Genomic DNA, 26,727 nt, shown 5'->3' with positions numbered 1-26,727 from the left:
TAGTTCTTTTCATCCAATGCAATTTATCATCTGCATTCATGCAATTTGTAGATTAAAAAAAAAAGAATCATAATAATAAAAATCACCGTATTTTCCGCACTATAAGGCGCTTCGGAGTAAAAGGCGCACCTTCAATGAATGGCCGATTTTAAAACGGTTTTCATATATAGGGAACACCGCATTATAAGGCACATACAAGAGAAGCTACAATAATGGCTGCGGTTGCGTTATGCATTCACTAGATGGAGCTACGCTAAAGGGAATACAATACAATACAGCTTTATTTATATAGAGCATTCACAACCGCTGCAGCTGTAACAAAGCGCTCTCCAGAACATTTAAAACATGATGTCCAGGAAATGAGAAGATTGATCCATACATAAGGCACATCGAATTATCAGGCGGCTTTTGAGAAAATGGAATGCTTATAGGTGCGCCTTTATAGTGCGGAAAATACGGTACAATCCACAATAAATACACGCAGCAGAGGAAGTTACAATTTACAGTAAAATATTTTCCCGAAAATAACTCAGTGAGATTTCCGTTGCTTGTGATTTTGAGTTGAAGTCGTTTTTCCGCTGCACGTTTTCTTTCGGTAAGAGCAGTATTGAGTCAGACGCATGTATTTCTTTCATTTTTGGCACTGCTTGTACTGTATTGTGTCACTTTCTCCTCCACCGTTACTTTTTTTTTTTTTAAATCAACCAGGAAAATGTGAACTGTAGCAAGGAAATGTGAGGGGAGGATCCTTCTCCTGAGAGCAGCAGCAGACAAATGGTTGTATTATCAGCGGTTGTTTTTAGAACGTCCACTGACGTCTTCTCATCTGAGGAAACTGTTCTCATCTGGGACATCTGACATGCCCATATTTAGGCTGACAAGCGTGACATCACATTTTTCACTATCTGTCCACCGGGGTGAGGTCAACAGCGAGAGGGTTTCGCCGCACCCTCTATGCTTTCTAAACTATTTTGGGAAACATGCCGCGGCTCCCCCCGGGATGTCGCCGTCTTTGCGCCGGGACTGAGAAAGCAATGACACAATGTGAACTATGTTCTTCCGCCGCCTCCTTCTCTTGAACTTCTCGATCTGCCCAAGCCTTTTAGCATGATGGAATTTAATTAAGCGTGGCAGGCAACATCCGTCCGTCCATCAGAGCTGGAATCTGCTTTTTGTTCCAGACTTAAGACGTCAACCGTGACATTTCTCCCTTGTGGCTAATGTGCTTTCAGGCATCCCGTGTTTAACTTTTGAGCATACGTACGCTTTGGGAAGGGTCGTTGAAGGAATGTTTCATTGTTACACTTTGACATGCTCTGTCTTGGAGCTTCAGAAATGTTTCCACAGGTGCTTGAAAATTCCTGATTTTTTTTTTTTTAAACCACACACTTTGACAGATAGAAGCCGTCACGGTAACAGAAGGCATATTTGGCCGCCCCCGCAAAACAGGCTAACTTTTTCAAGATTTCAAGAGTTCTAGGTGTGCCTGTAATTCTTGCTCCTTGGGGTAAAACCGTTCAAAATTGTGGCAAAATGTATATTTTGCCTCTGTTAACCCTTTCACGCACCCTGTAACATGATAGCATGATTAGCTATCCACTGTAGTGACCGCTGTCCTTGAAAGGGTTAATGTAAATATGATAGATGGGTCGATGGATTTTTCATACTATTGGTCGGGCATGTGCACTCTGAATGAAACAAAGTTTTTTTGTTTTTTTCCTGCCGCCCTAGACGAGGTACAGTTCAAAGGTTAACTAAGAGTGGGGCCGTTTATTCAAGGATTTGTATGTCACAAAAAACTGCCATTCGAACAGAGGTATGTAGACTTTACATTCATTAACATTACAACAGCACTCAAATGGGGCATACGTTAAGGCCTCCACAGTACCACGACTACTATGACAACTGTGAGTGAAAAACACGTAGAAGCGCAATTAGTATTTTTCGTCTAGCTTGTTTCCATGTCAATATTTTTTTTTGTTGTTTAATTTTCATTCATGAGTGAGTAATTCCCTCCACTAAGCAAGCGACTTTCGTGCCTGCACAACACGCTTCCCGTTGCGCCGGATGAACTTTCCCATGCAGCAGGCTACATTGTCCAGGCAGAACAGCTCAATTAAAGAGCAGAACAACACTCTTGTGCTTCCAAAGCTGAAAAAGGGCCAACGGTGAGCTTCGCTCTCGCGCCGGATGACTCTGGATCCTAATAAATCAGCAGGGTGGATCCGCGGCTCAGGCTGCCACCGCACGCCATTTGAAGTGGGGGCCCGGCGGTGGTTCTCCAGGCCTCCGCTTGGGGCCCCGTGTGGTCATGACTCAAATGGCCAAAACACCGTACTGCACCCCACAGCGCCGCCAAATCCCTGCCAGGAGGACCGGGTACACTAGAACATAGAGATTAAAAGGGGGGTTCTTTGGAGAGGAATTGCAAATTGACTTCTTACATCCAATCCATCCATTTTCATTTGTGCTTTTCCTCATTTGGTGGGTGAGCCTTTTTTGTCAAGAGACGGGGATACAGGCTGGACTCGTTCCCAGTCTAGAAACAAACAACCCTCATTCACACCTCCTGGCAATTTAGTCTTCAATGAACCTAACGTGCATGTTTTTTTGGAATGTGGGAGGAAAAGTTACAGTCCATGGCAACGCAAAAAGGCATTCCCTGAACTGTTAAATGTGGCGATTCTCAAAGTGCGGCTGCCCTCTAGTGGTACGTCGAAGTACTGTTCAGTTGCACTTTTGAAATCCCATTTTATCTTTGTTTCTCGGGAACTTCTCTTCTTGCTTTTCCTGATTGACCATCCTCGCACATGTTCAATACATACTTAGAAGATGAATAGTGACTGAGATGGTGGGTAATGGCGGGATTGGAATGGAGCAAAGCAAACTTAAGTCAGACGGAACAGCCCGCAGAGCTTGTTGCGGGTTTGAGGATTTAGTTGGGCTAACGCAGAGGCATGATACAGTTAGCGTAATGTTAAAATAGAGAAGAAAAAAAATGTGTGAGTGACAACACTGACCGGGGAGGTAAATGCTGTCACGATACCATACTGCCACCCAGTGGAGAAAAAGTGCATGCGTTGAGTTTGGATTTTGTGTTTGTGTGCAGGTGATGGACAGCTCGATGCCTTTGATTGGCGAACACGTTGAGGAGGACAAGCAACTGATCACAGAGCTGGTCCTCCATAAGATGGCCCAAGTGCTGCTGGGAGTTTCCACACCGCCGCCATCTTCAGTCAAGGTAATTCAGTCAATTTTACACCTCATATAGAACACAGAAGTCTTGTCTTTTTTTTTTTTCGTTTCTTCACTTATAGATAAAGTAGTTGTTTTGTTTTTTTTTGTTGTATGTAAGAATGTAACGGATGAATTGCCCAGTCCTAATTGTCTAGTATAACCATTTAATATATTTTCTCTTTCTGCTTCCATCGATAGACGACTCAGCCCAGACGAGGTAGGAAAGCCTTTCTTTCTTTCTCTCTTCATTTTATTGCCGCCCTGTGTTTCTGAACGTGTTCACATTGTGATAACAGGGGGACACCGCTCCGGCTCGGCTTCCCCGTCCCAATCGACCCAAGGTTCGCCGCAGCGTGCCCGCTCGGCCACCACCTCACCGAGCCAGTCCTTCCAGCCAGGACCCCTCCCTGACAATTCCGGACCTGGAGCGCAGAAACAGTCACCTCAACTCAAGTAAGTAAGATGGGAGACATAGTATTAAACACACATTTTAATTAATGGTCTACAAAATATGAAATTTGCACCAGTATCATTTTGGGGTGTTGATAGTTGAGGGGAAAAAAATTTAAAAATTTATTTTCGGGAAAAAGACGGAAACATCACAAACTGTGCAAAAAATTGACACTTTCCCAGATTCCATATCCGTTTGTGTCGTGGCGAGGCGTCCTCGTGAATTTGTTTTGTTTTTTCCCGTCACCAATATCCAATGCTCCGTTTGCCGCGCAGCAAATCGCAGTCGCTGACCAACACCTTCTCAGAGACTTTGCGAGGCAACGTGACCGACGACGAGGCCAAAGCGGAGACCATCCGCAGCCTCCGGCAGTCCTTCGCCAGCCTCTTTTCTGACTGAGCGCCTCCTTCCTCCTCTTCCTCCTCCTCCTCCTCCTCCTCCTGCTTCCTGTTAGTCTATCAAGGAGTCCCGCAGCTTCATCTTCCACCACCTTGTCCTCCTGCCTCTTCTGTCACTTTATGAATAGCCACCCCTTCGCTACGAGAAAGGCCGATTGAGGCGTTTGTGTCTTCCCTCAAAAGACTTTTGATGTCAATGCCGACAGAGCAATCAAAGCAAATTCCAATTCTGATCTTGACTGTCGCCACCTTTTTTCCATGCCTGCTTTTCTCTTCATTGTCATCTTTACCTTTCCTTTATTCGATGTATTTCTGAATTCTCCAAAGCTCGTCTCGCGCAAAATTCTGCACCTCACTTGGCCTTTCTAGTAGCGAAGCATTCCGGTCTCCTCTGCTTGATATTTAATAATCTTCTTTTGTCAAACCGGTGGAAGTGTTTATGCTCTCATGTTTGGTCTTTTCGAATTCTTGATTCACTTCACTGCAAAGTTTGTGGCTGTCCGTGGCAATATTTGATAAGATTCCAGTCAACTCAAAGTGTCCACCTTCTCCCCTCCGCTATTCAAAAGGCACCCCAATCACAAATTGTCAACGCCCTCCCGAAAAGCTTTGCAATTCCCCAAAGATGCCAGAAGATGGCGACAAAGCACCACATCAAGCTTCTGAACCTTCCACAGAGTTGCTTGGCACAAACATGCCATAAGATGATGGCAAAACACTACGTGAAGCTCCTCATCCGACTTCCACGTAGTTGCTTGGCACAAACATGCCACAAGATGATAGCAAAACCAAATGAAACTCCTCATCCTACTTCCACATAGTTGCTTGGCGCAAACATGCCACAAGATGATGGCAAAACACGACGTGAAGCTCCTCATCCTACTTCCACATAGTTCCTTGGCACCAAGATGTCACTAGATGGCGCCAAGAAATACTTTTGCATGAGACGGTGCTTTGGCTTCAGTGCAAAAAAGCACTGGATTGGTGAGCTTTAATACCAAAAATATTTTAAAATATGTGGAGGAACACTGTACACGGGGCTCACCAGCGTTATTTGCCAGCTCCTCACGCGAGCTTCAGGTTGAAGTAGCGGCTCCTTGACCTTGGCCTGACATTACCAAAGTGCTTTGAAAGCTAAGCGAAACCAGTCCGCCGCACGCCAGGTGACGTCGGCGGTCGCGCGGCCTGTCAACCTTTTGAGCTGAGCGATTCCATGCAAATGGTGCAAACGCCGTCGTCTTCCGTCCTCTTGCAATTTGTAGTTGTCTTCAAGTATTTCCATCCTCGGGGGTGTGGGTGGGGGACCGATGGCAGACGATTGCCGCTGTGCTCAAGCAACAATGATGTACTGTAATATAAAGCCCCCCCACCCCACCGTTCAAAAACATTCAAATGTATCGGTGAAATTGTTGTATTATGTTGTTGTAATGCATGAAGCTGTCGAAATATGCGCGTGAGTGGGCGTGCGCGCGTGGTCAGCGATGAATAATACCGCCACAAAATACGAAAAATCCTTATTTGCAATAATTCTGTTGATATTTGCAGGCTCCTCTTTGTGTTCACAAAAAAAAAAAAAAAAAAAAAAAAAAGCCACACACGTGGATGGGCGAAAAGCGAACTTGAAAAAAAAAAAGATGATTCACCCGTGTGTTCAGGCTCAAGGAAATTAAACTGTTGGGTGTTCTTTCATGCTTGATGGAAATTTTGTTCATAATGTACATAATATGTTTTAATATCAGTGGCAAAATGGCTTTTTTTTCCCCCAGGTCATGGCAATTAGTTCATTTCATCAACTTACGCGCTGTGTCAAAGGGACCAAATTATCATTTTCAAAATATTTTGTGTTGCGTATCTAAAACTGCAATGTGAAAAAGCCATAACTAAACCACGAGGATGTGCCACGCAATAATGGCTGTCATTTGTGAACCGACATGTCCGCCATGTTCTGCGACTTGAAATCCATCTGGAGGCTCGTTAGTCGCAAACAGCGTCACTCGTAATTGCTCCAAACAGTTCATTTGACATGAAGTTCCATCACATTTCGGTTTGTCAGCAGAACATAAATTACTTTTTTTTCCCCCCGGTGAAGGGGGGATGAAACAAAATCTGTGACTAAATTGCAACAGAGCTGCAGTGTTTTGATCAAAAAAAAAAAAAAACTGCGGGAAAAGAGTTGAGTGTGGCGGAAGCTTTTTCTTGAACGTATCCCGGACCAACCACCAAACTTTCAACGAAACTAAAACGGAATCAATTCAAATTGATTCCAAAGCATTCGATCACTGATACCATTTTTTTTTAAAATGTATCGGACTCAATTTAATTACAGTGGTGGATATCACCGTACCTAATGTATTGTCCTTCCTTGCTCTTGTACGGATTTATGCGAGGCTAGCGAACCAGCTTCATGGCGCATTAGCACCGGTGACTGATATTGTCCCGCCACTGTAAGAAAGCCAATGTTAACTGATGGGGGGAGGGGGGAGGGTTATGTTGTTCATTTGCTGCTGCCATCTAGCTGCGGGTGTGAGAAGTGCACGCAAATCTCAAGCAACGGCTTTACTCTGTCGCTTGAAAAACGTATTTATTTATTTAAAGTCCTTTTTAGGCTGTTTACAATTTTTTTTTTTTTTTTAGTTTAGGCCATTCACTACTCTTTATTTTACATCGCCAGTTGACGTTCCCGTTTTGTTTCGACAGCCGGCGAGTTGGATCTGAATCGACAGCAACCACCGTTGCTCCATTCGATCCATTAATTTACAAATGTTTAAACGGATGACACATTTCTTCATTAGCAGTCATTAGAATGACTTATAACTGTTTACATCAGCAGCCCTTGGCCTCACCATGGCAACTAATGGATGCCACCGGATTCGTTTCCGGGAAATCGATTTCTTGACACGATAATGACACATGATGGAAGATGACTCAAGTCCAAATTGAGTGATTTGACCGGTGTCCCAACTTATCCCAAGATTAGCAAATTTTGGATGTGTTGAAGTGACACACTGATGAGATATGGAGCCGCAGAGACTTACCAAAAAGAAGTAACCTCGCCCCATGTGCGAGGACATTTGTCGACGAGCAAAATTGTAGTCATTGTAGTTGCACAATAGTCCCTCCGCCGCCTTCCCTTTGTCTCCGGTGAATCCTGGATGGGTATCACGTGGTGCTTTTTCGGTGTATTCTTCTTCTTCTTCTGTATATTGGTGTCAATGTGGCATGAATACCAATCTTACTTGTATGCCTCCGGTGTGGTCGTCCACGTGTGCTTGCCTGTGAGAAGTGCCATGCATCTCGTGTGTAATTTCCCACTATTGTTTTTTTTGTTTTCTTTTCTTCTTCTGTACAATTTTATCCCGACATTTCAGACTTGTGTTATTAAAAAGTAACCCCTTTTTTTTTTTCTTTTTCACAACACCTGGCTACGGGTTGCGCTTTTATATACCGCATGTCATCCGCAGAACTTCACACGTGGGAGATGTGGAAATGTTTTCTCCATTTATAGGCATTTCAAAAGAAGCCTCGAATTCCCACTTTGGCTTTCAACGTGCCATCAAATAGCAAACGCAGAAAAAAAAAAAAGAGTACTTCATCGACTGTATTTTATTCCTGTTGGCGTGAGTCCTTTCGCGTGCTGCACCTCAAGATGTGAAATAAACTTTTTTTTTTCCGCGTTTGTGATAACGTCATGCCTAAACGGCCACATCATTAGGTACACCAAATGAGATCCACTATCAGATCAGTTTAATAAATTCGTCCATTTGTAACAGTCATTCTTTGCAGTGTGATGACTCGGGGATTGGGGGGGGGTAATTATGTGAGGTTTTAAACAAATCAGATGGATGACGTGTAAATTTCTGCAACTTGTACTAGTCTGTAATAGTTTCCTGACAGAATGGAAATGTTCCCTTCAAATTAGCCCTTCCTCTGCGAATCGACAAATTTTTAGCTAAGCTCATCAGAAAGAAACGTTGCCCTCCTTCAATGAAATCAAACAAGTGATTTGGAACCCCTTTGAGGGACAGCGGTGACGACAGTGAACGGCTTATCATGTGAACGGGGTGCATGAAAGGGTTAAAATGCGGTCGACTTTTAGCACCCTTTAGCCTAACAGGATGGAAAAAGAGGAGGACATCCGGGTTAAGATCGCAGAACTTGTGGAGTTAAAAAAAAAAATGGCGACTATAATTTTTTATTTATTTTTTTAACAGAACTGTACATGTGGGTTATCATAAAAATATTTATACTTAAACCCAGTTATGATTTTCCAACTACGCACATTTTTCCCATTTTTCTTGGCAAAGGAGAAGCGTTCATCGCCGGAACATTATTTATGCGCCATACAAATATATCAAATGCATTCCTTTTTTTTTCTAACTCCGCGTCTGAGATGCCGCACATCCTTTCGCCTTATGCTCGGCTTCTTTCGGACAGGACTAATTGCTGAGAAATAGAGCTGCTAGAATTTCCCATTTGGACGAGCTATTCACTTCAAAACATGAACGCTAGCCTTGATCTCCGTCATGATGAACTTGCTTGATGCGAGTCAGTGTACCTCGGAAGGCTTGCAAAAACACTTCTTTTCAGCCCCCCCGCCCCACTCTTGTATCTCATCATCTGCCGTCCCGCTGTTCGCACTTGTTCTCCTTACATACCAGACCACTTGTATTGACGGTTCGATGCTAATCTCCCCGTTACTGTGATTCTTCTGCCATTGTCAAGGTTGGAATGTCCAAATGGTGCCGCAGGTCCCGGCCTGCCCGCAGGCGCCACTCCTGTAAACACGGCCAACCTGCAGACTTCTCCGTCCGTCTGCGTTGGTGCGTTCCGACACGCCCTCACACTCGCATTTTTGTTGTTGTTGTTTTTTTTGTTTTGTTTTGTTTGCATCTTTTTAGACAAGGACAACATTCGGGCTGGCGAGCTTTCACATTGCGTATCCGCGTTCGGATTGCTTGGCCTCGTGGAGGACCGCGCGTTCCTGAGTGTCCTTCAACTTTTATTTTTCTCGGCGACACAATAGTTACGTAAGTCCTCCAAGACTGTTTGACGTTGCACAAGTGCGGGTGGCGTTGAATGCATCAAGGTTACTCACTCCGTGACACACACGTTCCCCCTGTTCGCGCTGCCCAAACAATTTTGACACCGCATCATCATCATCGTCATCTGCATCATCCGAGAGCCACGGGACAATGTTTCATCTCGTTTCTTAGCAACAGACAAATTATTTGGTGGGATCAGAAATGGGGAAAAAAAATCGTGTTTGTTGAAAGTCAAAAATGATTGGTGACATTTTAAAGGGGGGGGGTTAAAAACTGCATGAAGGTGCATCTGGGGAGTGCAGATTTATCTTCCACTTTGCTTTTATACAGTTAAATGGGAGCATGGAGTTCTCGTCACCTGTGAGTCTTCGACCTGCCTCCTATACTGGAATATTTTGGTTGCTATGGAAACTATCATGCCTCTTAGATGTACACTATGGAAAAAAAAAATGATTAAAAAGCGGTCGAGTCTGAAAAAAGTTGCATCAGACTTTCCTTTCATGTTCCAAAATGAGAAATGGTGACATATGAGGTAAAATTTTTAAATGAATGGAAAACTTGTAAAATAGCACCTTATAATGTCGTTTATAAAATCATGCGGTAATAGCCTGGTTCAAAAGAATGTCAAGAATGTACCCATTATTTGCACATTTAGTGTTTTAAGTCATGTGATATTGTGCTACTCCTGTTGATGTGCGCACGTTGGCCACTGGGGGGCAGTACAACGCAGACTAAAGAGACGGTCACGAGGGGAGCAAGCCGCAGTGTCGTTTGTAATCGATTCGAATAAAGGATAAAGAATATATGCCTGGTCGTGCTGTTACACTTTCCGTCTGCATGTGTTAGCTCACCCGTTATGGGACATTGTGACTCCCTCAGGCGTTTCGTGGAAGTGATCCTTTGAAAATGGAAACACTTGCAGAGAGTTATGGAAATAGTGTTACACGTCAGTTAATTGTTGAGAAGAGTGAGAATAAGCAAACTGTGATGAGTGTCATTAATTTAGTTTTGAAGTTTGGCATTAATACGGTCGGAGAGTTCCAGCAACCATTTGACCCCCCCCCCCCCAAAAAAAAAGTCAAAAGTGAAGACAAAATCTTTTTTTTTTTAATTCTCATTATGCAATCTCCAGTACAACTGCACACCATGTTCCAAAGAAAAATGTCATCCACTTTCGAGACCCACAAAAAAAATAAATAAATAAATAAATCATCTTCGCAATGGTGACCTTTAAGTCAAATGGATCGGGTTGTCTTCGAAAGTGATGCGGTGGAAGTAAGCTCAACTTAAACATGTTGTCAGCTGCTAAAAGAAGAACGACGTGTTGTTTGTAAGAGCTGAAAAAAAAAGGACCATGTCGATGTTTATGAGGGGAACATTACTCCTCTCTGCAGGGCTTTTAGCTCCCTTTCGTGAGGAAACTCAAATTCCATTCTTTCAGTCTCATAATGGAAAAAAATGCCATCAAGCGGGAAGCATTAAAAAAAAAAATCTGCGCCACAGGATAGAACTTTTACCATCTTCCTGGGATTACTTTGCGCGTTAAACTATTTGCGCTGTTTTCCCAATCTCCCGCCGTCCGTCCATCATTGCGCTCTCATGGTTGTTTATCACCGTGTGCCCAAATCGGCTCGAGCTACTTTTACCCATGAGCGCTTAAACAAACAGGAAGTACGGCCAGATGAATCATTTGTGAGGACACAAGAGAGAGTTACGTGCACACTGGAGACATTTGTTTTCCCCGGAAGACGCTAATGAGATTCGCAGAGTGATGGTTGCGTCCAGCAAATAGACACATCCCACACGTCTGGCCCGTCCTGTGAATGTAATGCAGTGTTTTGTTTTGTTTTTGTTTGTTTTTCTTTAACTCTGGCACTGTGACATTCATGCCACTGTGACGCATTCAACATCATCAATCTACTTCTCTTTATTCAGCGTCATGGTAACGCTACAATGAGGGTCTCGTTACCAGAAACAAACAAACAAAAAAAAAAGCCCAAAAATAAAATCAACGACCAAAAGAGGACAGCACAGCATCCATAACAAACCCGGCTTCCTCCTCATCTCCCCTCTCGTGACGTCGGCCGTGACCACTGTGCGAAGTAAACACAAGCCGAAAGTCACAAAGCGTGACGCCAATGACAACTTTGGTGGAGAGTTCTTTTACTCATTCGTCACTTGATGATTTTGTCTCTGTGCTTTCGGGCCATCTGTGGATATTTAGAAATAACAAAATCGTCATTGGCACTGTCTGGGAGGTCTATTTGGCTAATTTGGAGAAAGTTGGTGGATTTTAATTACGGGTAAGGTCATTGTGGTTTGATATCACCAAACAGTCTGGAGCTTGCGTTGGATGCTGTAAGTTTCCGGCTACCTGGTCTGTATTGAGGTTCCAGCTGCTATTGTACCAATGAGTGAAAATTAGGGTTGAACAATTCATCGAATTCAAATCGACATCGCAATGTAGTAGAATGGAGTTTTGGAATCGCAACGGCTGCAATTCAAAGTTAACAACTCGAATGGAAGTACCGTATTTATCCGCGGTATAAGGTGCTTCAGAGTATAAGGTGCACCTTCAATGAATGGCCTATTTTAAAACTATTTTCATATATAGGGCGCACCGCATTATAAGGCGCATAGAATAGAAGCTAGAATAGTGGCCGCGGTTGCCTTATGCATCCACTTGATGAGCATTGCTAAAGGGAATACAATACAATACAATACAATACAGCTTTATTTCTATCGAGCTTTCACAACCGCTCCAGCTGTAACAAAGCGCTCTACAGAACATTTACAATTCTACTTCCAAGAAATCAGAATATTGATCCATTTGGAAGGCGCACTGTCGGCTTTTGAGAAATTGAAATGCTATTAGGTGCACCTTATAGTGCGGAAAATACGGTAGATAGATAAACCGTCATCATAGCTCCCTTTGTCTTTATTCCAGCACAAGCCAATGAGACCTAAATATTTTTTGTAAAATAAATTTGGGAGTCATCGGTGTAACAGATGCTTCTATTGCCTTTGTTGGGATAAATAAATAAATCGAAAAATAATAATAAATCAGAAGAGGACCTTGAAGAAAAAAAAATCAAATCTTAAATTGTAATCGCAGTATAAATGGATGAGGTTGAGTCCAAACAAAAATGACCATTTCCCAAGCTTTGTAAATTGTACAAACAGTTTATGTGGGTGGTGAGAGTTCATTCAGCATCTCCCCAGAGACATAAATGTCAAAATATTTGCCTTACCTTGCGTTGCTAATTAGCTACGGGCACTAAACGTGAAGTGGTGGTGGTAGTGGGGGTGCTGTTATGTAAATGTGATATTTTACAGCACCCGTTTTATTTATTTATTTTCCTCCTCAGCTGCCCTCAAATTCGCCACGAGCACCTACAAATGACATTCACACTCATGTAAAAAAAAAAAAAAAACATGTCCGCGGCGAGATAGCAGTGTGCAGTGCATTTCATTTTTAATTGTTATCATTTAGACAGGTAGACAGGTCACATACTGGAAAAAAAAACACACACATCGGTTTAATACATACGTTCACTGTACATGTCGGCTAAGATGCAGCAGCAGTGCTTAAGGCTTACATACTGTTAGAACAACATCCCCTGGAGCGTGATGCATGTTAGTATGGACGTGATTGTTTCTCGTCGTAGGTTCGGGACATTCTGAGCTTTGGTTCGATTTCCGACACGACATACAGTGGTGCCTTTTAGATACAAGCGTCGGTCGATACTGTTCCGCGAATTCATGTTTGTGACTTGAAGCCTTCTCAAATCGTCTTTCCCCATTGAAATGAATGGAAATGCCATTAAACTGTTCCAGCCTGCCCAAAATTACGTAATTATTAATTATTCAATTAAATGATGAGTTTTTTTTTTTTTTTTTCCCCGTGGAGGCATCACCATCCTGTATGTGCCTCATGATTAATTTGCTGAATGTTGCGGCTCCTTCTGGCGCGCGTGCCTTGGTCATCTGGTGGCGGTACAAGACAGACATATAATGAGACGGTAACAACTCCTCAGTAAGCTTCAGGAAGAATAGTTCTTTTTTCGCATGGGGATAAAATAAAATATGAATAAATAATTTTGGGAGAAGGGAGATGGAATTTTTTTTTTTTTGTTGTTCCGATGTGATGAATTGAAAACATCGACAGTTTCATCGATGATTAAAAATAAATCGTAACTGCTGCTCAATAAGCAAGTTGAGTTCACTTAAAGTCACATTTTATTTATTTATTTATTTATTTATTTTTAAGGATCCGAACAACAGCATTTTTCGAATCTCCAAAAGTCTTAAGTCGGGTCGTTCGTCTCTCAAGGCACCGCTGTTTTTAACTCGAGTTCATCTAATCAAGAGGCAGGCAAGTGACAGTCGACTACGTCTTTCTTTGGCTTGACAATCACGCCGTTTGATTTTTAATCAACCCCCAGCTGACGTAACCCTTTACACACACATCCTGTCTACGACTATTTCCCACAGACACGACACGGAGCGCGAGCGACCCGTCTGTCTGCCTGGTTGTCATGAGCGCCCAATCGGAATTACGCACTGACTCGCTTATCGAGCGAAATGGAAACGGACTGGTGAGTAAGAATGAATCCATGAGGTGACGATATTAGCTACCTGCAGTCAGAAGCGGGATACAATAGCGGTCCATTTCCGTCCCTCGGGATGTCATTGTCTCTAATGGGTTTCATGATGATTGGACATTTGCAGAGATTGGGCGCCAAAGGCATGATATCTTGCACTTTTTGGTGACAAATGAGTACCTAGTGCAGTCCCATCCAGTCCATTTGGGAGACAATCAACAGTGAACATTTACTGTACATGAGAAACGTTTTTTCCTCGTCTTATTTTGCCTCTCGCGGCTTTTTCCCGGCAGTCTCCCTTAGCTGCTGATCTTGGTCAGCATCTTGTTGATGGCCTGCTTGACGTGCGTGGTGGAGCTGCGGCGTCTGGCCTTGCCCTGCACGGCCTTGCGCCGCCGCACCTCGCGACACAGCTCGTGGAAGGCCTCGGCCACGGCGCCGCCCTCGTCGGCGCACGCCGAGCACTCGTAGAAGGCGCAGGACATTTCGGCAGCCAGGCGCTCGCCCTCTTCGGTGGTCACCTGCCGCACGTGGTCCAGGTCGCACTTGTTGCCCACCAGGACCAAGGGCACGTTCTTGGGCTTCTTGACCTCTTCAAGAAGACTCCGGAGCGGTGCCACGTCCTCGAAGCTTCCTCGGTCGGTGATGTCGTACACGAGGAAGAAACCGTCGCCCCAACGCATGTGACCTTCCCTCTGCTGGTTGTCCTCCTGAGGACGAGTCACGAGGAAGACAATGTTAACCCTTTAATGCCTGACCCATCAAGGAATAGCCAGAAAAATCCGATTTTTGGGAACTGAGATGTTCATTAACCCTTATAACAAAATCCACAAAAATATTTTTGCCATATTATTTTGTTTTAGATATTTGTTGTATCACATTTATAAGCATTATGTCGTTTACATCAAAAACTGAAAATTTGGGGAAAATCATATTTTAAACCTGCAGTATCAAATTTGACACAGATGATTTAATGTACTCTAAAAAACGAGTTACATAATGAAACTGCATGTATCAAATATGATACGAATGGCATTATAGGGTTAAGATGGAAGACCCGGCGCTCTCACTCACCACCTTATCTGCTCAAAGCTCCTTGCGAGTGTTCTCATTTTGTATTTGCGCGTTTGACTGTTTCATTTTGAGCACTGAACATATCCAGGCAGTTTTTTTTTTTTTTTTTTTGAAATAATGATGCATTTAGTTGATAAATAGTTTCCAGTATATCGGGGACGATAATCTCACCTGGCCTGCCGTGTCCAGTATCTCCATGGTGACAACCTCATCATCGATATTGGCTTGATGGCGATAGGTGGATTCTGTATGGCACAAACAATGCATCCTATTTTATTTATTTATTTATTTTTCCTTTTCATGCAATTCAGGATAAACCCCCACGTCGTCCTGTTCCCGGTGATGTGCAATAACCGCATCCTCACTTCTGGCCTGTGCAAACAAGCAGGTCTCCGTGTTCTTAACTTCAAGCTATCTGCTTGAATTGACCCCCCCCCCTCAACCCCCCTTGTAAAACCACATCTGTACAAACAGTGGTCGCCTTGTAATCTCGAGAATGTTTCCGGGATTTGGCGTAAAATAGCTCAACTGGGGGTGGGGGGGAGTTGGACAGTGTTTTTCCTCTTTGTGATTCTACTCTCATTTTTGTTGTCCTGAGCGGTTAAAGTGCGTCATGCATTGGAACAAAGAAAATAATTTCCGCATCAGCCTTTGTTTTTTTTTTTGTTCCTCCTGCAGGGTCATCCAAAATATCATGCAGAGTCAAAATTTTGGACTGAAGAGGATTTCCTAACAGAGAGAATAGCCACTTGAACGAAACATAACAGAATTCCAGTCGAATGACGCGAACTTCAACTTTGCTAGCACCCACCAGGGACTTCCAGCATCCGTCCACTTTTACCACCCATCCCCCAACGCCACCATTTGAGTTCCAGGACTTTGAAGAGAAAGATCTGAAAACTAAAACACTCCGCCATTCTCTTCGCCTGGCCAACAACTTTAAACAGCTTCCAGTGGGCTTCAAGGGCTCGTCTCTTTAATGGACCGCCTGTCTTAAGCTTGAGTGGCGAGATGCGATCCAAACAGCCAAATGCAAAGCCTCGTCCCCACGTGTGTACTAACCCACTCGAGGAACGTTATGTAACGATCGGACGCTGTGTAACTGGAGCTTAACCCTTTCACGTAACCTGATCACATGATCAGCCGTCCACTGTCGTGACCGCTGTCCCTTAAAGGGTTAAAAGAATCATGTCAAGATTGTTGTCATGTTGCCGGTGTTTTCAAAATGCAGTTTAAAAACGGCTCAAGTCTCGGCATGGTCGCCCTTTTCGGAATCCCAGGTGCTTTTTCTCAAGTGACGTCAGTTAGAGGCGGCATCAGCAGCGGCGTGGGGATTTATTTGTTTGGCCCGAGGCTGAGAAGGAGTCTGCGGGTTGGGGTCCTGCGAGACGAGCCTATTTCTAGCGCTATCACTCTGTCGGCTGCTGACAGCGCCCGCCGTTTTTCCTGACGTGCCGCCACCATCTTTGTGCGAGTGAACTCTCACTGCCCGGTGAGACAAAGTCTGATCCCCAAACCTTTTCAAGATTCATTTTACAACATGAATGATGGATTTCCCCCAAATGTGTGCGTGTACGTCGGTCGGGATGTTTCACTTCTACGTACCATATTTTTCTGCACTAAAAGGCGCACCTAAAAGCCTTCCATTTTCTTAAAAGCTCACAGCGCGCCTTAAAATCCGATGCGACTTGTATATGGTCATTACGGTAATATTTCGAGTTCAAACTTAAGGCGATCGGTTTCACAGTTGAACACGGAAAGAGAGCAGCGGCAAGAGTTTTCATCGTGAACAAGTCAATGTTATAACTTGCTGTTGGTTAAGTGAACTGTGTCGCTGCTTTATTAAATACGTTTTACTGACATCTGATCGTTCTGTTGGTGTTTCCTTGAGCATAGCTCCATCTAGTGGATGCATTGTAGATTGCGTCTTATAATGCGGTGCGTTGAAAAAAAAATAGGCCATTCATTGAAGGTGCGCCTCAAAATCCAGTGCTCCTTTTAGTGTGGAAAATACGGTACTTCCTTGACACCAATTACTTTCCGATCAAGGCGACGCATTGCCCGCATCTCGTGGCACTTTGGAGCATCTACAAAGAGTAGCTTGAGAAAGTACAATTGGGAGTTGTTTCGACGGCACCGGATACATTTTGTGATATTTTTATTTGGTGCTGTGCCGTAAAAAAAAAAAAAAAACATTTCCCGAATGTCAATGATGTGACCCGGTACAATAACGGTTGGCCAACGTGGTTATTTCATATCGTTGTTGCTTTCATTTATGCAATTGTAAATGTTCGTCTGTCTCAGGGACACCGTCGCGGAATAACCCGCGCAACCCGTCGCTGCTTTGTTTTTTTATGTTTATGTGCGCAGTTGAAGGTTGCATAAATGAGTTCAAGTTTGATTAGCAGTGACAGACATGGGTGCCTTCGGTTCTCCTGGCAGCGAACGCGCAATGGCAACACTGAAATATGTGCTAATTTGGATCAACATCCAGGCCGCGTGCTTAATGGGAGAGATGATCTGCGTTGTCCCCCCCAGAAAGCCAAACGCAAGCGCTCACCGTAATCATGAATCCGTCAGGCCAGCACTCAACATGCGCACTGATAAACTGACAGCATGTTTGGACACCCTCCAAAGTGCTCTGATTCCCATTCCGCTCTTCTGCTCTTGTGGGAAGCACTTGCAGTCCACACCGGAGTTCGTTTTGTGACTGCAATATGGATGACTTTACGATGAAATCCTGCCACCGATGCCGTACGCGGGATTAATATAGTTTCTGTGTTTTTATGTTTTTGCATGAATACATAAACTGGGAGACTTTAATTGACATGAATAGCACACTGAGGGGCACTGATGAGACTTTTTTAATAACAGAAATAAACTGTGCAATTAAAACGTATTGGATTTTTTTTTTTTACCCCCTCATAGGAATCTCTTACCAAGGGTTGGGTCGTACTCCCAGATGAAGCGTCGAGTCAAAAACCTCACCACCAACGCTGCAACAAAAAGACAGGTCAGATTAAGTGTTGAATAAAATCCATCAAATAGAATTACCGTATTTTCCGCACTATAAGGCGCTTGGGAGTATAAGGCACACCTTCGAGGAATGGCCGATTTTAAAACGGTTTTCATATATAGGGCGCCGCACCGCGTTATAAGGCGCAAAGAACAGACGCTACAATAGTAGATGCGGTTGCGCTATGCATCCACAAGATGGAGCGACGCTAAAAGGAGTACAATACAATACAGCTTTACTGACATAGATCTTTCACAACCGCTGCAGCTGTAACCAAGGACAAGAAATCAGAATATTGATCCATATAGAATTTGCATCGGATTATAAGGCGCACTGTTGGCTTTTGAGAAAATGGAATACTTTTAGGTGCGCCTTATAGTGCGGCAACTACAGTCGGTCCACCAATGACCAACTTTTCATGAAGTGGCTTCCGTGTCCGAGGTTCCGTTTCCAATATGTCCTACCCATTATGACTTTTCACAACAATTCAGCTAAAAAAAAACAACAAGCCAAGAGGCCAAACTGGTTTTTGGAACTCCTTCTGAAGAATTAGACAGACCACCTTCAGGTGTTCCCTCATTTCCGCGGTTGGTTGCAAAAGAAATACACCCACCCAAGGGCCCAGTGACTCATTTTCCTCATGGTGGTCTGCCAACATGTCTTCTCCCGCCGCTGTTCGGGTCACAGCTGCACAGCCGAATCGTGAAAACGCGAGCAGCGGCCTCATTGATTTATTTTGCCTCCTCGACTTGCAAAGGAAGGCCGAGAGCGAAGGCCAAACTTTGCATCATGACCTGAGATGCTCTGCGCTATGGCGGCGCTGTTATTTGTCTCGCCAGCTGCTCTTGCCCTCCGCATAACGGTTACACTTTGCGTCGTTTGGCCCAAATGGTAAATAACCCACCGATTGAAATGAAGCAGTTTTATTTTTTTTCTTTTTCCGAAATGGAAGCTTGACAAATTATTGTCCAGTCTGAAGTGATGAAAATGGCTCGCGCTTGATGACGACGCAATTTAAATGACTGAACCAAAAAATTGTGATTTTGGAGGGACAATGCCACCGAAATGCATAGATGAAAATGGCTCGCGCTTGATGACGACGCAATTTCAATGACTGAACCAAAAAATTGTGATTTCGGAGGGACAAGGGTTCTATCCAATGCCACCGAAATGCATGCGTGCAAGACTTTAGGGACGTTGTTTTGTCAAAATGCAAAGATGCTTGACTTTTTTTAAAAAAATTTTAAATTTTTTCCAACAACAAATGAAGAAAAAAAAATGAGACACGCGCATCCTCTACGCAAGACTTTAGGGACGTTGTTTTGTCAAAATGCAAGGATGCTTGACTTTTTTATTTTTAATTTTTAAATTTTTTTCCGACGACAAATGAAGAAAAAAAAAAATGAGACACGCGCATCCTCGAAAGGCCCAGCAGGGGGCAACCTCACTGGCTTCAAGCAGACCAAACGGGACCATGACATTGTACTGCATGACCATTCCTCTTGATTATATGCTCCGAAATACTCGTACGACTACTCGAAATAAATTCATCGTCCATATATGATCTCACTTGTTTGTTTCCAGTCCTTGCACAGCATTTAGGCATTGTGCTCACGCTTTCATTCACCGCGTCTCCCCTGCAGGAGCTGTCATGTGCCTGAGTGACTCCGAAAGAACCCTGAGAGGTCCACTTGACTCCATGCGTCCAGGTACGAAAAAGATCCATTATGAGCAGGCCTATTTTTTCAGCTCCTAAGGAGCCAAAAGGGACGGGTTAAGAAAAAAAAAGGCTTCTTTTTTTTTTTGGGCCAGAGTGCCTCTGCCACGTTTCATTACACTCGTATGGAACTCATCGCAGTACTGCTTGTACTCTCAATTTGTCAAGAGTTGACGAAAGATGCGACCCCCCCCAACCCCCCCTGAAACATTTCATGAGCCCACACAACAGATTCGACACGAGAGAATCTCATTTTGCCGTTAGCATGCTCTCATTCAAAACCGCCGTGCTCGTATTGGATCTCATTAGCAGGTGTGCCTAATATTATGACCGCCGCGCGTGCGTTTGCGTGTCCCGGCTGCAGTGGCCTGGATTCCACCGAGGCAGAACAAGCGAGAGTGTGTGAGGTCCGCCGCTCATTAGGACGTAACATTATCTCCCCCCTTTTTCACCGCCACGGGGAAGAAAATGTATAGGCATGGAAAAGAGGAGCCTTTTGTTAATGGGCCTTAATATGGACATCGTGGCCCAGATTCCCTAAAGGATCGCGCTAGGGTAACAAGTGCACGCTATCGCCAGTCTGATTCCATCACAAAGGGGGAGGGCGAAGGGGGGGGGGGGGGGGGGGGGGGGGGGGGAGCAATTCACCGACTGTGTGATGACAGCGCTGCTGGAAAATACTGTAATGAAACCGCGCCTGTTCCACTTGTGTGGCGCACTGTTAATATAAAGCAATGGCCCTTAGTTCACGCCGCAGCGGAATCGGAGCCCATTCGAAAGGCCATACATATTGAGGCACGCATGAAATGGACTTTTAAAGGGGCAGGCACTGAAAGAGCCAAAGAAATGAGGGGGACGCTTGAGATTTTAAAAAAGGGATATTGACGTTTGACACTTTAGGATGATCTCAATCCTTTCATGCACCAATAATGGTAACATGATAACATGGTAAGCTCCCCACTGTAGTAACGGCTGTCCCTGAAAGTCAATATGGCTCTTACATCCCTTTTGAAGCTTCACAATGTCACCATTTCACCCATAGGATCAATAGGACTGTAATACAAATTTATGGTCCAAGTCCTGGATTAAACATCTTGTCACTTTTGCCCTTTAGCTCCTAGTGAGCGAACAGCAAGCCATGCAAAGAGCACAAACACATTTCACGATTAGAAATGTTTAGAGAAGGTTAAATTAAGATCACCTGGAAAGGTTAACGTGAATTTTCGGTGCATCCTGAAATGTCACCTGGAAGCCATCACGCTCATATTTTGTGATGAGCGTACACTCTTCCTTGCGTTGACTCCAGTTTTGAAGATGGCAAGCAAGCAAACAAACTCTTTGGCAATTCTGCGTCTCTTAATAGGCTGTCGAGAGCTGATCCCGAAATGTCAAGAGGAAAGATGAGATGAAGACTTTCTCCCGATCACGTTACCGTCCCCATATTCAAACTAATTGCGAGCAAAGCAAAAAGGATGCGTCAGCGTCCCGAGATGACGATGAGCCCGCTGCTTTGACGACAAAACCGCTCGTGGGCGAGCAGACTCGCGGCGCTTGAAGCGGACTGCGCGGGCGATTGTGTTTCCGTCGCTTGGAGTCTTGTTGGACAGGCCAGCTGAGCATTTAAAACCAAGTTTCCACCGAGCGGTGCAGTCTCTGTCGCACTATGGTTTGGAACTGTAAACCCTGATCTGCAAATTGGTTGTCGCTGAGTTCATTGTGCCAGTGATGACAAACGAAAAACTATGCAGGACGTTCCCTGGAGTTGCACAGCCGTGGCTATTTTCTTTTCTTTTTAACCACCACTAATAAGCATTATGTCTTGCTGTGAAGGGCTTCTGTGGATTTAGTATACAAGCACCGAAATGATTAATTACCGTATTTACCGGATTATAAATCACTCCAGAGTATAAATTGTGCCAGCCATAAAATGCATTACAAACAAGAAAAAAAAACATATATAAGTCACACGAGAGTATACGGCTTGCTGTATTGGGAAATTTATTTGATAAAATTCAACAAGAAGTACAGACATGTTATCTAGAAACGAAAATAAAAAAGAGAACAACAGGCTGAATAAGTGTGCGATAAAAAACATTTATAGATCGCACACGAGTATAATTCACATTTTTTGCGGAAATTTATTTGATAAAATCCAACACCAAGAACAGACATGTCCTCTTGAAAGGCAATTTAAAATAAAAATAAAAGTAGAGAATAACAGGCTGAATAAGTGTACGATTATGCTAACGTTACATGACGCATCAACAACGAACTGAGAATGTGCCTGGTATGTTCACGGAACATATTACGAGTTATTCTGATAACTGTAGCATAAAGATCACGCTAACAAGTTGAGCAAGCCATCAGTGTCATTCCAAATCACTAAATCCAATGAAATCTTCCTCCTCTGTGTTCAGTGTCATTCCAAATCACTAAATCCAATGAAATCTTCCTCCTCTGTGTCACTTTGAACTAATTTCAAACCCTTTGACATCTAAAAGCGTCAATTAATGCATAGTCCCCGCCTCCCCATGACGTCTAAAGGCATCAATCACGTTTTTTTCATGGGGGAGGGTGCAAGAGAGTCTGATGCAACTTCTCACTGAAGGAGCAGGCTTGACTGTAATGTTAAATGGTAAAAAAAAAAAAAAAATGGCCAGCAGGTGGCAGTGGTGCAAAAGTCCACCAGTTGTTTGAAATGCATGCTTTTACAAAAAGGATTTCTGAAGAAAATCGGCCTTTTCCATAAAACTTAGCAATTTACTAATGCTGATTGCCAACGAACGGAGAAAGATAGTAACAAACTTTTTTTTCTGCTGAAAGAAGAGTCTCACCTTTCTTCTGACAGGTCACATGTTTAAATAGCCTTAGAACAGAAAATTCTGTGGGCCTTGCAAATCTACGTCGCATCCATCAGACTCACCGTCGATTCATCAACACAGGCCTAGAGCGCCCCATTGCGGTTTAATGTGAAAATAACGTGAAATGATATAATAATGTATAATTTCACACATAAGTCGCTCTAGAGTATAAGTCCCACCCCCCGGCCAACGGCCAAGCTATGGAAAAAAAAAAAAAAAACTGGGACTTATTGTCCGGAAAATACGGTAGGGTTTTTTTTTTTTTTTTTTTTTTTTTTTTTTTTTTTTTTTTTTTTGCGTGTTTGAAACAGAGCTGCCGTCAAACTATGGCATCCTACGATCTGAAAGTCATCAAAGTGTTTTTTGGGGTCATTCCGAATAATTTAATAGACTCTCCCTGAACAGCAATTCCAATGAAAACAATTTTTCCTGAGCCGCGATCAAAATAATGCCTTGTTATTCTCCATGCAATTTCTGAGATAGTAACCAGGGAGATGAAAAGGAAAATAACACAAATTTCAGCTCGTTCACCATTGAGTCATCGACTTCCTGTTGCATCCAAATACGACGCTTGGACACAGATTTACAGAGTCAAAAGACAGTAAAAAGTGCATTGTTGAACAGATATGGTTCTTTTAGGGGCGGTGTACAGCGTTTCTGAACCGTGTCGCAACAAAGCGGCGGATTTGCGGTCATGACATAGGACCCTGCGGTCATGATATATGTCCCTGTGCTAATCATATATGGCCCTGCGGTAATGATTTATGATGTAGCAGTTTTGAACATGACTTTTGAAGTGCAAGTTCTTGTAAAAAAATCCTCAGGAAGCGCTTCAATTAATGCCACTGGCATTGAACTCAACATCCCTTTTCATCAGTTAGTCATCCTTTTTGTCGTCCATTTTCTCCGCGGCGGAGACAGCGTCGAGATGCAACCTTGCTCCGAGTCGCGATGACGCTCCAGAAACAGGCAGACAAATCATATTCAAAAGCAAGACAGACACTTCCTGAACAGGGGGTCAGGGCCCCTGCTCCCTGTCAGTGAGCTCTCAGCGTTCCTTTCACCACCACCCCCCGCGGCTCGTCTGCACCTACGACCGCAAACGGCACGTCTCACAATGTCGAAAGGTTGTTGGGAGTCAAAGCCAAAATATAATGGAGATGGAGTAAGGTCCCGCTCCCGTTATCAGATCGTCGGACTGTTTTTTTTTTTCCTCATTGTCAGAGGAGACGCGGGATGTAGAACGTGACAGGAGCAACACTAACACGCAAGCTAACAGTCAACATGTCGTCGCTCATGAGTGATGATGGCGCTGTCTGGACAAAATGTACCGCTTGTTTGAGGTCAGCCTTTGTAGTAGAACACTCTGCACTGTATTTAATTCAAGGAAGTACAACTCATTAGGAATTAATTTGAAAATGATCAGAAATGGTTATCCAACCGCCCCCACAAAATTGAGAAACCATCTCCACGTGTTTATTTGTGTTTTTCTCGTCGACGGTCATAAAGTGAGAAAGCACTTGGCAATACGATGACACACCGAAAAGAGTTTGCGGCAAAGGACTTGCTAATAGTTTCTTCTCTTTTCTTTCTTACCGCTATTTTTTATTTTTCTTCTTCGTGGTACCGCTATTTTTATTTTTATTCTTCGTGGCAGGGCTTCACTTTGGCCCGGGGAGTCAAGTTCAGCATTCGCGTCAATGATATCTGGCGCCATCTAGCGTCGTGAATGGGTATAATGTCTAGACCCCAAATATAAGACGACCCCCACTTTTTCAGTCTTATTTCAATGCAAAAAACACCGTCTTATATTCAGGCCAATACGGTATTTGACGAGCTTTGGCACTTTGACTTTTTCCGAGCGCGGCTTGAATGCCTTGACGGTACACAAAACCCACCTCGCCCCCCCCCCCGCTTCTCCAATACAACTCGGTTGGAATACACAGTTCCGATGTTTGTGTATTTATTGCGATACGAGTCCAGGAAAAAGTCAGACCAACTACTCTCCCGCGTGCTTTTAGAGCAGCTCCGCAGGCAGAGAATAACCGAGGTCTCGGAAGGGCTCCGAGGCCGCTGTAAAATGGGACACTGGAGTTTTCATTGATTTCACACCTCTGGGGGGGGGGGGGAATGCAATAAACAGAGCTCGCATTTCGGTAGGGTTTCAACAGGAAGGGCGTTCGGCTTATGCGTCGCATTTGTTGATTTATTTTATTTTTTTTTTGGAATCTTTTGTTTCCAACAATGGCAAGCGCCATTTAAGGTGAGCCAAGGGGCCACGCCTTCATGGAGTCGGCTGACAAGTCGGAAAGACAACCCGTTTGGGGATTTCTAATGTTTCCTGGATCATGTCTGCAGTTGCGATGAAGCCGTGATTGATAAGCACAAAAAAAAAAAAAAAGAAAACTGAAAAAACCTTGGTAACATTGGATGTCATTGAAAATCAATAGAGTCCTCATTTTTCACTTTATTTCCTAAAAAAAAAAAAATGGCGTCACTACCTGATAAGAATTTGGATTCTTTGATTTCTCCTTGCCACATGATCCTATTTTTCAATCAAAATCAATATAATTAGAAATCAATTGTTTCTTCAGATCAGATTTGCTTTCCGTTGACTTCATTCCGAATCTTTTTTTTTTTTTTTCCCTGAAAACGGTTTGGTTTGATTCGACGTCATGATGACAACGGTGTGCGCAGCGAGCTCACAATATGCCAAGACAGTCAGAGGATTGCGCTAAATATAATCCCACTCCAAAAGCCCACCTACTGGTGACATAATCATTATTCCACATCAACTGCAAGTAACAGAGTGGCAAGGCACCTGCAGGATTCTCTCAGGTCATTTTTTTTTCCAGAGGCTTTGTCGAGGGCTCCTAATAAAGCTTGGGCGTCTTTCATAGTGAGAAATAAAAATAGTCAGGCACAAGGATCAAAATTTGAGATTTGACAACCGTTGCGGTGCTTATACAGCGGATGCAATGCAAATAGGCAATGCAAATGTTTCCATGGTAACCAAGCGGCAGCTTTGTCAAATCATCTCGCGTATGGCATCGTTAGCTATTGTCGCTAAAATCACTCACCCTCATGGAATTGAATTTTGCTCCCAAATGGCCAGTCAGGCGCAAACTATGAAAGCGCCGTCTCGGATTTTTTTCCGCCCCGTCTCGCGACCCGAAGTTCGGGGAAGCTCTTACGCAACTCATGAATGCCACGTAAAAAGCACTTCGCATTCTCGGCGGCAGACGCGCGTCCAATCACTCTGAAAGCCACTCGGGATTGTTTCCAAATCGAGTCAAATTGGCGCTATGGCCGATAAGCCCCCACCTCACCCCCCTTTCACATGCCGCGCGCTGCCTTCCGCGCGTTATTTACGGCGGGAGGAATGTTCTGATGAAGGCTCGGAGTCAAGCAGATGCTCCGACGGGACCGTCCTCGTAACTCTGCATCCTGATCATGCAGGAGCTAATGGCCGCATGGCTGAGAAGATCCTCTCACTTAATTGATGATTGTGCAATGATGTCATTTCCTGCAGTGGTCCCGCCACTGGCTGGCGGGGGACAATCACCGCCATCGTTTTTATATTAAATGCTCGGCGAGTAAGAGTGGAGGGTAAGAAATCTTAGTACTGCAAAAAAAAAAAAAGGTGCAGGAAGAATCAAATAAGCGGGTGCAGATGAAAAAGTGGAGCCTTCCCGTCACAACAGTGGGTACAACTGCCGGCGCAACTCTTCCGTAAGTTTTTTTTCACGTCAAATTGATGCCCTTATAAATAACAGTGCGACGTTTGCAAAGATTTACAGTGAACGCCGTCCTGTCCACAAATGAAGAATACATTTTTAAATAATAATAATAATAATATGTGGACCCTCATCTATTTGCATTTTTTTGTGCCCTCTAAAATACCACAAGATGGCACCAAGTCCCCGTCGAATAGGAAAGTAGTAATTCGTGTGAAGCAATGGTGTTGTCAAATCTCGTTTGATGTCAGGGGAGGAGCTAGCTTTAGCTTGGGTTGTTAACGGAAGTTAGAGGGAGTGGCTGGGAAAACTCCCGAGCTAGCAAACGACAACGGTTTCGTTCTTGCTGGATAATTTTGAATCCAAGTTTGTCATCAGCCATATTACACGTCCGTTTCATAAAGCATGATATAGATCATGTTTGGATTGGAAGTGTACTTCTTGTCTGTCTGTCTGTCCCAGATTTCTACGGCGGTTTCGCCTGGCTTGCGTGCCCCCCCTGGATGACTGTCGCGGAAACCAAGCCAGCGCAGGTTTGGCGCTCTCCTTTCGTTTTTGTTCTGCCGTCTGGCCTTCAGAAAAGCAAAGCG

At 43.9% G+C, this 26,727-nt stretch overlaps 3 protein-coding genes and 2 long non-coding RNA genes across 7 annotated transcripts in view; 3 read left to right on the top strand and 2 right to left on the bottom strand.

Moving 5' to 3' along the window:
* The window catches only part of syn3 (synapsin III), a 67,147-nt gene extending 60,020 nt beyond the window's left edge, over positions 1–7,127 (top strand). The window contains exons 11-14 of the mRNA XM_019896372.1: positions 3,110–3,241; positions 3,436–3,454; positions 3,534–3,690; positions 3,964–7,127. Coding sequence (XP_019751931.1) covers positions 3,110–3,241; positions 3,436–3,454; positions 3,534–3,690; positions 3,964–4,087 — 432 coding nt within the window. The 3' untranslated portion in view covers positions 4,088–7,127. The remainder of the gene's footprint in view (positions 1–3,109; positions 3,242–3,435; positions 3,455–3,533; positions 3,691–3,963) is intronic.
* A 6,269-nt stretch (positions 7,128–13,396) lies between these two features.
* The window catches only part of rerg (RAS-like, estrogen-regulated, growth inhibitor), a 23,249-nt gene continuing 9,918 nt past the window's right edge, over positions 13,397–26,727 (bottom strand). For 2 of the 3 annotated variants that reach the window (XM_019896379.1, XM_019896377.1), the window contains exons 3-5: positions 17,746–17,802; positions 14,978–15,051; positions 13,397–14,442 (exon numbers count right to left, since the gene is read on the bottom strand). In XM_019896379.1, the coding sequence (XP_019751938.1) occupies positions 14,032–14,442; positions 14,978–15,051; positions 17,746–17,802 (542 nt within the window). In that variant the 3' untranslated portion in view covers positions 13,397–14,031. The remainder of the gene's footprint in view (positions 14,443–14,977; positions 15,052–17,745; positions 17,803–26,727) is intronic. The other variant, XM_019896378.1, reaches the window with a different exon arrangement.
* LOC109531854 (uncharacterized) lies at positions 16,093–17,808 on the top strand. Its single transcript, XR_002171258.1, has 2 exons — positions 16,093–16,298; positions 17,735–17,808. It is a non-coding gene; the product is annotated as an uncharacterized LOC109531854 (long non-coding RNA).
* On the bottom strand, positions 24,628–26,227 carry LOC109531856 (uncharacterized). The gene is made up of 2 exons (XR_002171260.1): positions 25,741–26,227; positions 24,628–25,703 (listed from the first exon to the last, which is right to left on the bottom strand). It is a non-coding gene; the product is annotated as an uncharacterized LOC109531856 (long non-coding RNA).
* Positions 26,560–26,727, top strand: part of plxnc1 (plexin C1) — a 21,929-nt gene continuing 21,761 nt past the window's right edge. The window contains exon 1 of the mRNA XM_019896368.1: positions 26,560–26,670. The gene's annotated coding sequence lies outside the window, so the exon portion shown is untranslated. The remainder of the gene's footprint in view (positions 26,671–26,727) is intronic.

This window comes from Hippocampus comes, unplaced genomic scaffold (assembly GCF_001891065.2).
Source record: "Hippocampus comes isolate QL1 unplaced genomic scaffold, H_comes_QL1_v1.1 scaffold196, whole genome shotgun sequence".
Taxonomy (NCBI): domain Eukaryota; kingdom Metazoa; phylum Chordata; class Actinopteri; order Syngnathiformes; family Syngnathidae; genus Hippocampus; species Hippocampus comes.
The sequence above is the reverse complement of the archived record's forward strand: the minus strand, read 5'-3'. Positions and strand labels throughout refer to the sequence as shown.